Source organism: Trachymyrmex cornetzi, unplaced genomic scaffold (genome assembly GCF_001594075.2).
Source record: "Trachymyrmex cornetzi isolate Tcor2-1 unplaced genomic scaffold, Tcor1.1 scaffold67, whole genome shotgun sequence".
In the NCBI taxonomy this organism is placed as follows: domain Eukaryota; kingdom Metazoa; phylum Arthropoda; class Insecta; order Hymenoptera; family Formicidae; genus Trachymyrmex; species Trachymyrmex cornetzi.
In genome coordinates this window covers 1,789,271-1,802,955 of record NW_017299992.1, presented here as the reverse complement: position 1 = coordinate 1,802,955, position 13,685 = coordinate 1,789,271, and the positions used below count along the sequence as shown (strand labels likewise).

At 34.1% G+C, this 13,685-nt stretch overlaps 4 protein-coding genes across 4 annotated transcripts; 3 read left to right on the top strand and 1 right to left on the bottom strand.

The window, feature by feature from the left end:
• Nucleotides 1-44: 44 nt before the first annotated feature.
• On the top strand, nucleotides 45-3,975 carry LOC108767320 (smoothelin-like). Its single transcript, XM_018517097.1, is given in 6 exon segments — nucleotides 45-633; nucleotides 636-785; nucleotides 2,439-2,514; nucleotides 3,144-3,267; nucleotides 3,417-3,568; nucleotides 3,732-3,975. Coding segments are annotated over 6 exon segments (777 nt in total). The 5' UTR covers nucleotides 45-482; the 3' UTR covers nucleotides 3,856-3,975.
• A 1,489-nt stretch (nucleotides 3,976-5,464) lies between these two features.
• Nucleotides 5,465-7,249, top strand: spt4 (Transcription elongation factor subunit spt4). Its single transcript, XM_018517304.1, has 4 exons — nucleotides 5,465-5,760; nucleotides 5,984-6,090; nucleotides 6,424-6,479; nucleotides 6,984-7,249. Exons 1-4 carry the CDS (start codon nucleotides 5,692-5,694, stop codon nucleotides 7,100-7,102), a joined length of 351 nt encoding a protein of 116 aa, XP_018372806.1. The 5' UTR covers nucleotides 5,465-5,691; the 3' UTR covers nucleotides 7,103-7,249.
• A 40-nt stretch (nucleotides 7,250-7,289) lies between these two features.
• Nucleotides 7,290-10,652, bottom strand: LOC108767409 (synergin gamma). Its single transcript, XM_018517303.1, has 6 exons — nucleotides 9,076-10,652; nucleotides 8,596-8,974; nucleotides 8,345-8,508; nucleotides 8,115-8,256; nucleotides 7,856-7,998; nucleotides 7,290-7,707 (listed from the first exon to the last, which is right to left on the bottom strand). Exons 1-6 carry the CDS (start codon nucleotides 10,201-10,203, stop codon nucleotides 7,489-7,491), a joined length of 2,175 nt encoding a protein of 724 aa, XP_018372805.1. The 5' UTR covers nucleotides 10,204-10,652; the 3' UTR covers nucleotides 7,290-7,488.
• A 1,216-nt stretch (nucleotides 10,653-11,868) lies between these two features.
• Nucleotides 11,869-12,559, top strand: mago (mago, exon junction complex subunit). The gene has a single exon (XM_018516968.1). It carries the CDS (start codon nucleotides 11,993-11,995, stop codon nucleotides 12,431-12,433), a length of 441 nt encoding a protein of 146 aa, XP_018372470.1. The 5' UTR covers nucleotides 11,869-11,992; the 3' UTR covers nucleotides 12,434-12,559.
• The last annotated feature ends 1,126 nt before the right edge of the window (nucleotides 12,560-13,685 follow it).

The window sequence follows — 13,685 nt, the reverse complement described above, 5'->3', positions numbered from 1 at the left end:
TCAGGACGCATCGTTACGTACATAGCCGGTTAATTCTAATCAGATTGTTTACATTAGAAGTTTGCATACAATTATTGTTGGTCACTTATTTTCACAAGACTTTCTGTAAACATTAACTAAGATTTTGAGATTAACTGAGATTTAACTGTTCTTTTACTTCCCTTCAAGCTGGTTTCAACTAATGTTTTGAGAATAGTCTACAGTACTTTTTAAAAAAAATCCAATATTACTTATCTAACTGCATTTTGTACAAAATGCTACGTGTTTCAATCTACAAATTAGTTACCTTTTATGAATAATTTAAAAGAAACCGAAGATAATTATGTGAGTTTGAAATCTAATCTAATTTGTTGCGCGTAATTCTCGCGTAATTCTCTCGTAATCGAGAAGTACTAGCTCTCTTCGTATTAGCTCGCAATATTAGAATAGATCTAACAGATCTGATTAGAAGCCGCATCTTTGAGGGACAAAAGCATTCGACGATGCCGTTCTCGACACGAAGCTACATAGTCTTCTGCGAAAGCAGTACGTTTCTTGCACGGCGGAATTGGCCGATACATGGTCTTCGTCCATTACGAGAGACGGTAGTGCAAATAGATTCAACGACCATTGTCACCGCCGGTGTCCAGCATCCCATCTCTTCATTCTTCTCGCTCAAGATCATCACGTGAGCGCGAAAATTCGAGGAACATGGAGCCACTTATGCGAAATCTGCTGTAACCAGCAAGAAATAAAGAACATCATGCAGCGCATCAGTTACATCGCCATTATTCCGCTCGATGCACGTAATCTAACTACGAGCCACAAAGTCTACGTATAAAACAGTCACATGCTTTACACGTGCGATGCTCGTGACCCGCGTGTTCCTCCCCTTTCTCTCAACTTTTTCTCTCAATATTTTTTCTTCTCTTTTTTTTTTATTTAAATCCAAGTCGCGAGCGCACATTCTCGCGGACGGAGTCGCTAAGAGGACCATGCCAATCCCCGAATAAAGCAGTGAGTCACAGCCCTTATTTTTGTTGATCCTTTTGTTACGCAGTGGCGTATACAGTTTGCACTGCTACGAGTGTGTCTAAGAGTGTAATCGTAATGTACACGCGCTGGTACAATTGCAGAGCATAGCGATGCTGTGGCGGCCTGAGTAACTCAGCTCAGATCTCTCGAAAACATCCCCCGAAAATATGGGCGCTGATAACAATCGAAGGCGATATTTTTTCGTCACTTAAGACGCGCAATTATAATTGTATATTTCACACTATTCGCGGAATGTATTACATCCAAGTAGCCAATGTTTCCGAAAATTTAATAGGATTCTTTATATTTATGAAATATATTGTAGTGCGCGTAATAATGGAAAATTAATAATTACAATTACATACGCATGTAATGTTTCCTAATATAATATATTACATTTATTATCTTTTTTCTTTATACAAAGAATGGGAAAATGAAGCAACTTTTTGGACGGATGTTTTTACACAGAGGACTTATGCTATCGAACTGGCGTGGGGACAATCTTATTATGAGCGTTGAAAACAAAATCAATAATTTCGACGCGTAGTTTTGCTTTGATATTTGAAACAGTCATTCAGCAAATTTGTGTGAAAAACATAATTGATTCTCAAAAACAAACTAAACTAACAGACAGTAAAGGTCTTTATCAATGACAAAAGATTCACGTTGACTTGTACATCCAACAAGTCTAAACATAAAAAATTTCTGATTCGAAATTGATATAAACATTTTAATGTTTGCTCCTTTTTTTTGTTTCTTTTTGTGTGGGTCCAATAGATCCACACAATTATAACCACATCAGTTCTAGAGAACTAAACGCGTCGCCTTCTGATTGGTAAATATACCCTTACTTGCTGCCACACCTCGTGACATCCTCTCGTGGAAGTACAAGCGCGTGCGTAATGTGTACACGCGCACGGACATACTTTTTCAATGCTCGTGCATGGCGGTGGTGTCGATCGATGTCGGTCGATCGACGAATTTAGCCTGTCCACTTTACAATCAAACTCGATCCAAAACGTTCCTTTTTCAACAGGTTTGTTATTTCCTCGTTACTAAAGTCGAAAATTACTAAAGAGATACTTGAACAATTAATATCTGTACAGACACATACGTATGTTCTTCGTGATCGCCATATCCTGTTCTTTTTCATACTAAACTGTTATTGAATTTGTTTGTAAGACAACTAATGCATGTCACGGGCACGCGACGAGAGTGATAGATGAACGATTCTGCTAGATCCAGACTTTCTAATAAATCGCACCTCTGACGCCTTTGTGACCAGGATTCAATTATAGACAATTAAAATAGATATAGAGAGACATTAACATTTCAGCCAGATCTAGTATGCATCTCGATATGAGTCTAACATATTATGCTGTTTTAAACATTTGTAGCTTTACAACGCCCTGTTCGTTTTTCAGCTCCGAAAAAGCCGCTGTCACCGTTCGCCAAGTTTCGCCAACTCGATAAACAAAATAGCGCCAATTTGTCACCAAGGTGAGAATAGAAATTAAAATTGCATGTAATTAAGGATTACGTGGCCGCTTTAACGCGACAGAGATCAAAGAAGAATCTAATAGAGCAAAAAAAGACATTGCACTCTCGCAAGAAAAGTGACACAAGTCAAAATTCTTTGAATTTCGTGCGAATTATGCGCGCATTACTATATGTTCTAAATACATCGGTTTTTAATCAGAAAAAGTGATATAAGTTGAATTCGAACACAAAAGAATTGCAAAAATTAAAAAGAATTGCATGGAAAAATCAAAATAATTTTTAGGAGTTTAACATAACACAATTAAGTCTTCTTTCAATGCATGGATAGTGCAATGAAAAGTAAAAAATTATGTCTTGACAGAAAGCTTAATCATTATACTTCTAGACTTGAAACTTGAAACAAGCAATTTGTATTTAACTCCAGTTAACTTATTTTTAATACATTCAAAAAAAAATAATTAATTTTACAACACACACGTAACTTTCTTTCCTCTTTCTTGAAAAATTTTATATTTTTAGTTTGTGTAACTTTTCTTGTTACAAGGGGGAGAGATAGAACATGCTAATTTATTAAGCAATTCATATCTTGCTGAGTAATTCATTTTTTTCTTTTTGAATTGTTTATTTAGCCCTGTAAAATCACCGGCAACGGAATTTCGATTCAAATTTACCGAACCAACTGTACGAGATAACGCTGCGCAAATTAAGGAGCGATTACTAGCATGGTGCCGATCAAAAACCAAAGAGTACGAGGTAAGTGCATCGTGTGTTGTATAAAATAATATTGATCCGTTATTCATGAATTCTTACGACATCCTTGTTATCTATCAAGGGAAAGCGCGCTGCAGTTAATGAGCTATTGAATAAATTACATAATACAAAAACTTCATCCTCTGTTTCAGAATGTACAGCTTGACAACTTCTCGACAAGCTGGAACAATGGTTTAGCGTTCTGCGCGTTGATCCATCATTTTAGACCGGATGCTTTCGACTACAATTCTCTACGTCCAGAGAATCGCAGGAAAAACTTCGAACTCGCTTTTACGAAGGCTGAGTAAGAGCTCCAAATTTTGCATTGAGATAATATAATTGTTCTTGTTTTCAAAAATCTAATAATTAATTATTTCTTTTTTTTTTCGAATATGGCCTTCATTGCTTAATTGTGTTAAATATTTTTTGTTGTTGTTTACAAACCAAAGAAGTCTTCTTTCTTGCAGCGAAGTCGCTGGAATCGCGCCGTTACTTGACGTCGAGGACATGGTGATGATGCAACGACCAGACTGGAAGTGCGTCTTCACATATGTTCAGTCCATCTATCGTCGCTTCAAGGATGAAGACTAGCAGCTATAGTTGATAAATCGCAACAGCAGCAACATATAATTCCACTTCATGCCAAGACATAACAATAACGCTACTCGTAGAACAAAGTCTTTTTTTACTTCACATGTGGTTGGAAGAACAGTAGTCATTTCTTTTTTTATACATATACAGTCAGATTGGTGTTCCTGTAGCCACATATGAATCAAATCTGGTAGTAAGCGTAGAATTTCAGACAATGTCTTAGGCCGGAATCAGACTATGCATTGAAGATTGAGATTAAAGATTAAAGATTGAAATTTCACCAATGAGGACAAAAGAAATTTTGACTCCTTTTGTTCTGATTGGTCAAACATCAATTTTTCAATCTTCAATCTCATTCTTCAATGCGTAGTCTGATTCCGGCCTTATAACAGTGATGATGATGATGATGATGATGATGACAATAACGGTAATGATGATGAGTCATTGAAATCAGCCTCGCAACCATGTGAGAAGCTAAATGCATTCGTACATATAATATGTCTTATATTTTCATATCTCATATATTTTCCTGGCACGCAGCCTTACTAACGTGTAACTATAACTTTCTACCGATGCTGATACAGCTAATAATTTCTATATGAAAATATGTGGATAGCATTCACGTGTAAGCGAAACGCAGAATCGCTGCCAAGTGACACATTAGCGTCGATGTTGTAAAACTAATTAAAATATCTTGAGAATACCAAAGAGATTTCTCTAATAAATATGTGATATGAGAAATTTACAGTTATTTTCCTTCATTATTCTCCTCATGCTTTATTGATTTGATAATTTAATTTTTACAATTCAAAAATTTTCAAAATTGCAACATTTTAATATATTTAGTATACTATCTCTTTATTTATAATTTATATATACTGATTATATTCTATCGATTTTTTAAATTTAAATAGCAGAAAAAATTGGAGATATTTTATCAACATTAGATATAGTTACATGCCACTTTATCAAGCGTAAATATTTTCATTGTTGCTTATAATTCTCAGATAACATGCATGGCATGTTTAAAAGACGTTATAAAGGCGTCTTTTAATTGGTACATACATATAAAAAGATATCTAAAAGACATCATGTAAAGACGTCTTCTAGACATTGCAAGTTGTCAGGTTCTTTTAACAATTATATAATTTCGAGAAAATTTCCAACCGTTGACATCTTAATTATAGGTATATATATACCTATATCGTAATATTTAAATTCTCAAAAATATAACATTAGGAAATTATTAATCAAAAAGTGTTTATTAAAATTTCAGGGATTTTCTTTAACTTTGGCTTATAGGCACATTCTGTCGTCAAAGATTATAAATCTAGAGCAAAGAAATGCACGGGCACCAAGCTAATAGGTCTGTTCTTTTTAGCTTAGTTCTTGTACATTACCTTTCTTCCTTTTCTTTCCACATTGGAGAGAAAAAGAGAAAAAAATAAACCGTGCAAGAAGTTCAGCTGAAAAGAACAGACCTTCTGTCGCCATTTTTGTTCTACTGAGGGCAGCGAGAGGCACAGTCTCGGTAGTGGTGGCCAAAACGCCAAATGAGCATTCTAGTTGATTTTAGTGCCACAGCATATGCGCTAGCTATTGACGTTGATCGTTAACGTACTTTTAACCTAACCTCATTTTAATATCTAACGTAACTAGTTAAAAGTTAAAACAGATCAACGGCAGATCTCAGCAGACCTCAGTTTATCTTTATTCGTGTCATTGCATATCGTAAAGAGATCTTATACTTGTAACTATCATTACTTTAATTTCAAAGTAATTTGAATTAAATTTTTTTCACGTGTAATTACCGTGAAGTATACAGTTTGTTATACGATGTCAATGGAGACCGTGCCAAAAGATTTACGTGGATTAAGAGCATGTTTGGTATGCTCTTTGATTAAGGTGCGTATATAAGGTACAGAAGTCTTATGTTGCGTTATAATATGATCGGCCCTTCAACTTATTTATGAGTGCCTTCCATCTAATGACACAAATGAACACAAGTATTGTTCTGTCTTTGTTACTCATGGAATGCAAAGATAGAATGACAGTGTATCGATTTGTATTCATAAATGGAAGGCACCCTATATATTAGAATAAATGCAATCATATTTTTACTCCACAGACTTTCGATCAATTCGAATTTGATGGATGTGACAACTGTGACGATTTTCTTCGTATGAAAAACAATAAGGATAATGTTTTTGACTGCACAAGTTCCAACTTTGATGGGTAATACACTACAATATACAGTTGGCTAAGAATGACCTCTTTCTTTGATGTACATTAGCAGCTTTGTAAATATTTAATATTAGCTTTTTTGAGCAAAGTTATCGAGAATTTGTTGTACACTGTAAGACATTAGTGAGACGTTAAGATATTTTAAGACGTGTAAGACATTAGCTATTTTTTAAATATAAATTTTTACTTGTTTCTCTAATTTTAATGGCTAACAGTTTAAAATAACAATGTCTCGTTTTAATAAATCTATTATGAAGAAATAAAAAAATGATTTCTCGCTATGTATTTATTTTATCTGCTTATATTTTATTTTCTATATTTTAGAGTGATTGCGCTAATGAGTCCAGAAGATAGTTGGGTGTCGAAGTGGCAAAGAATAAGTAAGTATTATGATAAATATACTAATATAACTCAAGTAATTAACATTCTTTTATAAATTATTACCAATATATAATTGTAATTTTCTGATTATATTTCAAGAATTTTTCAAAATATTTTGTTATTTCAAAGTTATGTATGTGTATGTAGTAAATCAATAGAAAAAGAATAAAATTCCTGAAAATTAAAATAGTATACAGAAGGCTGAGACTATAAATCCTAAAATTTTTTATATGTATTTAGATATTTTAATAAATATATTTATTTCTGAGATTTTCATTTTAAACGTATAATACATTTATACAGACATATTATTCTTACAAATGCCAGTATGTATTTATCTAGGAACATACTTATGTGCGTATATATTATAAAGATTTGTTTAAGTAGAATGCTATTCGCGCAAACACTTTCAGAATTAAAATTGTATCTCAGTCTATATATATGTATGTATAATTACGTCGAGAATGGCCAATGTTAATGCCGAGATTCTATTTTTTTTTCAGATCGTTTTTGTAAGGGCGTCTACGCCATATCAGTATCAGGACGATTACCAGCTGGTGTCATCAGAGAAATGAAGAGCAGAGGAATTGTATATAGGCCGCGCGACACGAGTCAACGTTAATTATATAGAAATTGCTATTTAAGATGTAAATATTGAACTTTTCTTAATACTGCATTAGAATTGGAGCAATTGAAATACGATCATTGTTCATTTTGTTAAGCTAAATATATAAATATTTTTGCTAATTTAATATCGTATGACTATGTTATATTAAGAATTTTTGTAAAGTATATATAAGTCTCTATAATAAATGATTTAAATGAACATTGAATCTGCACTTTGTTTATATACATATATGTCATTCATTAGATTAAATGCAAATTGTATTAGAACTAGATTTTTAAAGATCACTTTTATGCCAAGTTCTCCTATTTACTTTAATAAAGTTTGAATAGCATATTTTTGTTTTTGAGTTTTTGGAAACCTTTCAACATGTAGATTAGCATTTAAATATGGCTTCCTGGACATATAGTCGATTGACAAAGTAAAGAATATCGCATTACTGGCAACTGATTGCTTACACAATTGAGCCATAAATTTGCACATGTTACATGATAATTATTATCGTTATATATGACTCGACCACTCGTGATAACTGTTAAACACAAAGAACAAGATGTACATTCTCCTTGATGTAATGGCCAAGCTGGTAGTTCAGTGACGATCTGAAATATATTAATATAGATGTATCATAAAAGTTTGAAAAAATGTATATTAGAAAAAAAAAGAGTATTTCCTTTACATTTGTACATGTAAAAATATTAACAGCATTAATATATAAAAATATTAATAGTTTATTTAGGCAATACTTACTGGTATGTTTGCATAAAAAGGTTCCATTTCAGCCCAAATCCGATCAATGTCCATTAAAAGGTCATCAAACCCAATAATATTTATATCCAATTCTTTGTATGAAAAATTAACACGTCTACAAACAGCTGCAACTTCAGCTAATTCTAATAACAAAACATGTTTTATATTTTTATGGTTTTATTATTCGTAATGAATAATAATGAATAAATAATATAGATAGTACATATAAATGTTTAATATTATTGAAACGAATGCTTACGGCAAAGAAAGTTATATCCCTGGGCTGAATTTAAAATTTCTTGCAGAACTAATTCTGACGTGATATTGGTAAATATATTGGCTGCAACTTGCAGTAATAAAACACAACTTTCCATATATTGTTTCCATTCCCAATACACAGTCTGCAATAGAGAAACACTTGATAATAAATATCAAATGATTATTTCCTCTGTATCTCGACTTCCTGACAATTCAATTGCACATGGTTACCTGCTGTGAAACTTCTATAACTTGTTCTTCCTCTACATTAGAAGGCAAAAATGATTTAAGATCTAAACTAGGCACAGATCCAGAACGTGGCAGTGCTTCGGATGGACCACTAATCAATTCTATACTATTTATCGAAATAGCATCTTCTTTCTGAACATTCTTTCCTAAGAATAATATATACTACTAGATTCACACAAGCAAAATGACACATAAGCGAAAATAAAATTGTTGCAAGTAATGAGAGCACTAACCTGTCTCTACAAATTGTGTTTCAATTCCATCATCAAGTTTTAGATTATTAAACGACTCAGATACTTCAGATACAAAGTTCAGATCTGCTAAATTATTGTTATCAGCGTTAGCGTGCGTTTTAAACTCAAAATCCGCAAACATACTAAAGCTTTCAATATCCAAAGCATCTGACATCGTGGGATTATTAGGTGGTTGTTCTGCCGACATAAATTCCCCGAATTCGTCAGCCGATTGATTATTAAAAGTTAAATCTAAGCTCATATCATTTACAACGGACGTTTCTTGAACTAGTTCACGCAATGCACTGTATTTATCTTCGACTTGTTGTAAACTCATTAAATCTTGTTGAACAGAATCAGACATTTCTACTGTAATGGCCTACAGATAAATTTATATACATCAGCAAAAATCATATTGACATTATACTTGTACAGACATAAAGGTATACTTGCTACATAATTGACAAGCTTGTTATTTACCTTAGGTGCTAATTCCACTTTAGGTAATACCTCTTTATCGCTGCTGACAGGTTCTGCCATATTATTACCTGCCAGACTATTAAAACTGTCGCTATAATCTTTAGGCATGTCGTTATTTCTAATCACAGTGTCCTTAAGTATTACTGTTTTGGACTGATTCTTTATTCCACATTTAGGAAACAGATCAGGCGTAGATTCTACTATAGGCTGATCTTTACTTTGATATGGCAAACTTGCAGGTGCAGGTGTACGAATTTGTGGATTAATATGTATGGCTTTTGCTCCAACAGTAGTTTTCTTGACTTTGTCAACTGGTTTCTTCACTCCTAGATTATGATTGGCGAGTCTGCTACCAATCGCGGAACCTTGCTTGCTGTCCCAGATTGGCATAGTGGAAACACTGGGGATCGGGGCGCTTTGAAACTCTGTAAATTCATCACAGGACTCGTCGAAGGATGATACAGACGGAACATCAACTTGAACACGCAGATTTTGTTTTACATCTCTAAACAAATTATTGACATTACTCCCAGTTATACCAGGCATCTTGCTATCGAAATAAGATAATTTTCCAGTACTGCCAGAGAAGGGTATATTTGCATCAGGCACTGTGTTTACTTGGATTCTACCTTTAGTTTTTCCCTTAGTCTCAGGAATGTATTTTCCTTCTATACTCATATTACTGGGTTCCTCATAGTGCTGAAGTTTTGATGCATTCGCCTGCGCGGCAGGCTGCAAATTCATCAGGCAATCTATGTTTAAATAGGGCGTTGGTGGAAAAGGGAGTAAATGCAGTATATCAAGACTGTTGAAGGTGTAGGATGTCTGAGCAGCCGCCACGAGAGCCAGGACAATGTACAGTTCTTGCTCAGTCAACTGTCCAGCATACTTTTGGTTGGCCAGGCTCCATATATGACCGAGCACCTCCGTAGGCAGCTGGCTGGTAAGCAACAGCGGGAACACCTTGTTGGTGTCGACGAGCAGCTCGGTCTGCATACCGTTCGACCTGACCCGATCCTCCCGCACCGTCTCCCAGACCATCTTGTAAACCGGTGGTAAGGTGGTCGAGTTGGTCCACAGCCAACTCGGCAGCTGATTCAGCTTCTTATTCGCGTGACTCTTGTTCATGTTCTCGCGCGACGAGCAATTCGGACGGCAAATCTCACCCTGCTACGAACGTCGCCTGTGGATTACGTGAACTCGTCGAGCAACATGAGCCCATCGTTCAGACTGCTAGCTTGATACATACATCGATATTGGCATTACGAAGAAGAGGAGGTCTTTTCAACGTCGGTCGCACGAATGCCCGAGATTCGTGGTGCGAACGTTACCCTTTTTCCACATGATTGGTGCTTACCGTGCGACAAACACGCAACGGAACGCGTTTATAACTCGCCCAGCTCGCCCTTACGTCAACTGACGAGAGTGACGTCGATCTCGTTACCAGTCCCTTCACTCCCTTCGCCCCTTTAGTCCCTTCACCCTTGACACTTGCCACTCCAGTACAGGGTACTTTAATTTTCTTGGATCCGTTCGTTTTACGTACACTTTCTGCACTCCAGATTGCTCGATCTTTCTTTCTCCCTCAGCGCTTAAATATATACATCCATCTCACTTCAAAAATTAGAAAAATTGAAGAGAAAGAGGATAAAAAATTCAGTTACAAAGAAATAAATCTGATAAATCTATTTATTTTACGATTTCACTTTTTATCTTTTGAACAATCGAATATACTACATTTTGGGTGCATTCCGTTTCATGCATGATGTGCATAATGCATCATTTATCCTTGTTTAACATTCGATGGACAACAAAGATAAATAATGCATCATGTGCATCATGCGTGAAACGGAATGCATCCTTTGTTTCAGAAAATGTTATGAAACACAAGTAAAATAAATAGATTTATTAAGACTATTTCATTTACGATTTTTATTAGCATTTTTTGCTGACTATGACTAAACTCCGAAATTTATTGGCGATTGACTCGTAGTACTAGCTATTTTGTTAACGTCGAATTAACATAAAATTAATAATTTTTTATTGTTTGACTGTAAAAAAATTTCGCTTGCGGGGCGTCAATGCCCCCCCCCCCTCCTTGATAAATTTCTGGATCTGTCCCTGATTAGCGAGCATCAAATTTTAGCTGGAAATTAACTTTATTGTGAACAAGTTTGCTATTAATTATTAGATTAGCAGAAATAAACAATAGTTTTGAATCAATTGGTGATTATAAAGATCTATCAGATGTTTTTGCAAAAAGTAACAGAAATTGGAAATTTATTTTCATATAAAACGAATGTTAGATACATTGAAACGTTCATAAGGTATTTATATTTAGCAATACAATTTTATAGTTTAAATAAAAATTTCCTCATTTTATCTATAATTATTTTTCTTAAACATATATATCTACTTCTTATTGAAATATTTTTTGATCCAGCTTCTAAATCACTGTAAAACTTTCTGTATCACTTTCATACACAAATACAATATTAAAAAATTGTAATTTTTTCATAATCTTTTCATTCTGTCAGAAAATACCAGTGTATACATGCATCCTTAAATTCCGAACTGTCAGACTTACATAATTTTATATACTTTTTATATAAATATAACTTTATAATTTTTATATAAATATTTTATACAATATTTTATAATTTTATATAAATACGTCATTACGTTAGTTTTACGATAACCAATCACATGTAACAATCGATACATCGAAATTGACCCTAATAATATCGAGTAGCTTACCAAGTTCGCCACATGAAAAAGCGGCTTAATGTTTGCTAATGGCGGACGTCAATTGCTAGAACGTTAGAAGCCATTGGAAGACAGTCTCGTGTGAAAAACTTGAACATTTGACGTTTTACCGCTACTGATCGTAATTGCTGAACGATAATCAGCAGTGAGAATGTCGACGGACTTTTACATACGCTACTACGTCGGCCACAAAGGCAAGTTCGGGCATGAATTCCTGGAATTCGAGTTCCGGCCGGACGGCAAGTTGCGCTACGCCAACAACTCCAACTACAAGAACGACACGATGATTCGCAAGGAGGCATATGTGCACCAGTGCGTGATGGAAGAGCTCAAGCGCATTATCCAGGACTCGGAGATCATGCAGGAAGACGACTCGCTCTGGCCGCAGCCTGACCGCGTCGGACGCCAGGAACTGGAGATCGTCATCGGCGACGAGCACATATCGTTCACCACCTCCAAGACTGGCTCCCTCCTGGACGTGAACCAATCGCGGGACCCGGAGGGTTTGCGGTGTTTCTACTACCTTGTGCAGGATCTCAAATGCTTGGTGTTCTCCCTGATAGGACTGCACTTCAAAATTAAGCCCATATAAATGACACTGATGACTTTATCCAAAGACTTCTGTATAATCCCCTTGCTTCTCTATTTTAATAAAATACACGTAGTTATTTGTACGTGTCTGTACTTTACCTATTCACAAAAACTAATCGGACTCGAATGATCTTGGAAGAGAAATTAAATTGCATTCGTCTTTTCGTGAATTATATAACCTTTAAAGAAATTTAAGAATGTATTAGATGTACAGGGATCAGTTGTACATCTTGAAATGAAATGAAAATTACAAAAGTGAACTAATTCACTAGGTGTTGACCAATGAAATGATAAATATTCTAGTGACTGCGTTCACTTTTGTAATTTTCAAGATAAATAAATCATAAAAAGTAACTGGAACTGAAAATTTATACTTTTCGTGTAAAAGTGAATGTTACATATAAAATATAGTTCAATAAGATCGATATTTAATAACGCAATTTTATATCTAAGTGAAAATTTTCTTATTTTATCTTAATTATTTTTTAAAAGTATATCTACTTATTAAAATGTTTGATCCAAGTCTAAATTGCCTTCAAACTTTTTCCTATTTTCAAATATAACATAGAAAAATGTATATGTTTGCATTTTGTTAAAAAATATATCTTTAATACTGGAAGAGAGTTGAATTATTTATTTTAATTATTAAGAACACTTGTGTGCGTTTGACACTTAAATAAGTAATTTTCAAAATTATATAATTTATCTAAAGAGCGAGCTGATGTTATTTATCATTTTGTCAAAATAATATTTTTAATGTCATTTTGATGTTAAAATGACGACAAACATAGAGTGCGTTCCGAGTTACGTATGAAGCGCATGATGTATTGTTTTATCCTTCTTTATTATTTGGTGAACAACAAGGACAAATGATGCATCATGCACTTCATGCGAAACTCGGAACGCACCCATAATATCAGCTTGTAATCTGAATTTGATAAGGAAATATTAAGATAAATATACCAGTTTAGAGTGGACACTGGTGGACGGTTAGTGGATATGATTCAATTAGACAAAATAATAAAATTTTTCAAATATTAAGCTCTACAATTCTAAATAAATTTATTTATAAAAATTTAATAAAACGAATTTATTTAGAATCGTACATATATCATTGATTAAAAGCTTAATACTTAAAATTTTTGTTATTTTGTCCAATGATTGAATCAGGTTCATTGACTGGTACATTTACCTCAGTGGGTGTTTTCCGTTTGATACAAGTGTTATTCTCTTATCTTTGTTACTCTCTGAAC

Coding starts and splice junctions, on each gene's coding strand:
- spt4 (XM_018517304.1), top strand. CDS start 5,692: ATGTCAATGGAGACCGTGCCAAAAGATTTACGTGGATTAAGAGCATGT. Junction 6,091..6,423: donor ACAAGTTCCAACTTTGATGG/GTAATACACTAC, acceptor TCTATATTTTAG/AGTGATTGCGCTAATGAGTC. Junction 6,480..6,983: donor GTCGAAGTGGCAAAGAATAA/GTAAGTATTATG, acceptor TTTTTTTTTCAG/ATCGTTTTTGTAAGGGCGTC.
- LOC108767409 (XM_018517303.1), bottom strand. CDS start 10,203: ATGAACAAGAGTCACGCGAATAAGAAGCTGAATCAGCTGCCGAGTTGG. Junction 8,509..8,595: donor AACACAATTTGTAGAGACAG/GTTAGTGCTCTC, acceptor TATTATTCTTAG/GAAAGAATGTTCAGAAAGAA. Junction 7,999..8,114: donor GGGATATAACTTTCTTTGCC/GTAAGCATTCGT, acceptor TTTTGTTATTAG/AATTAGCTGAAGTTGCAGCT.
- mago (XM_018516968.1), top strand. CDS start 11,993: ATGTCGACGGACTTTTACATACGCTACTACGTCGGCCACAAAGGCAAG.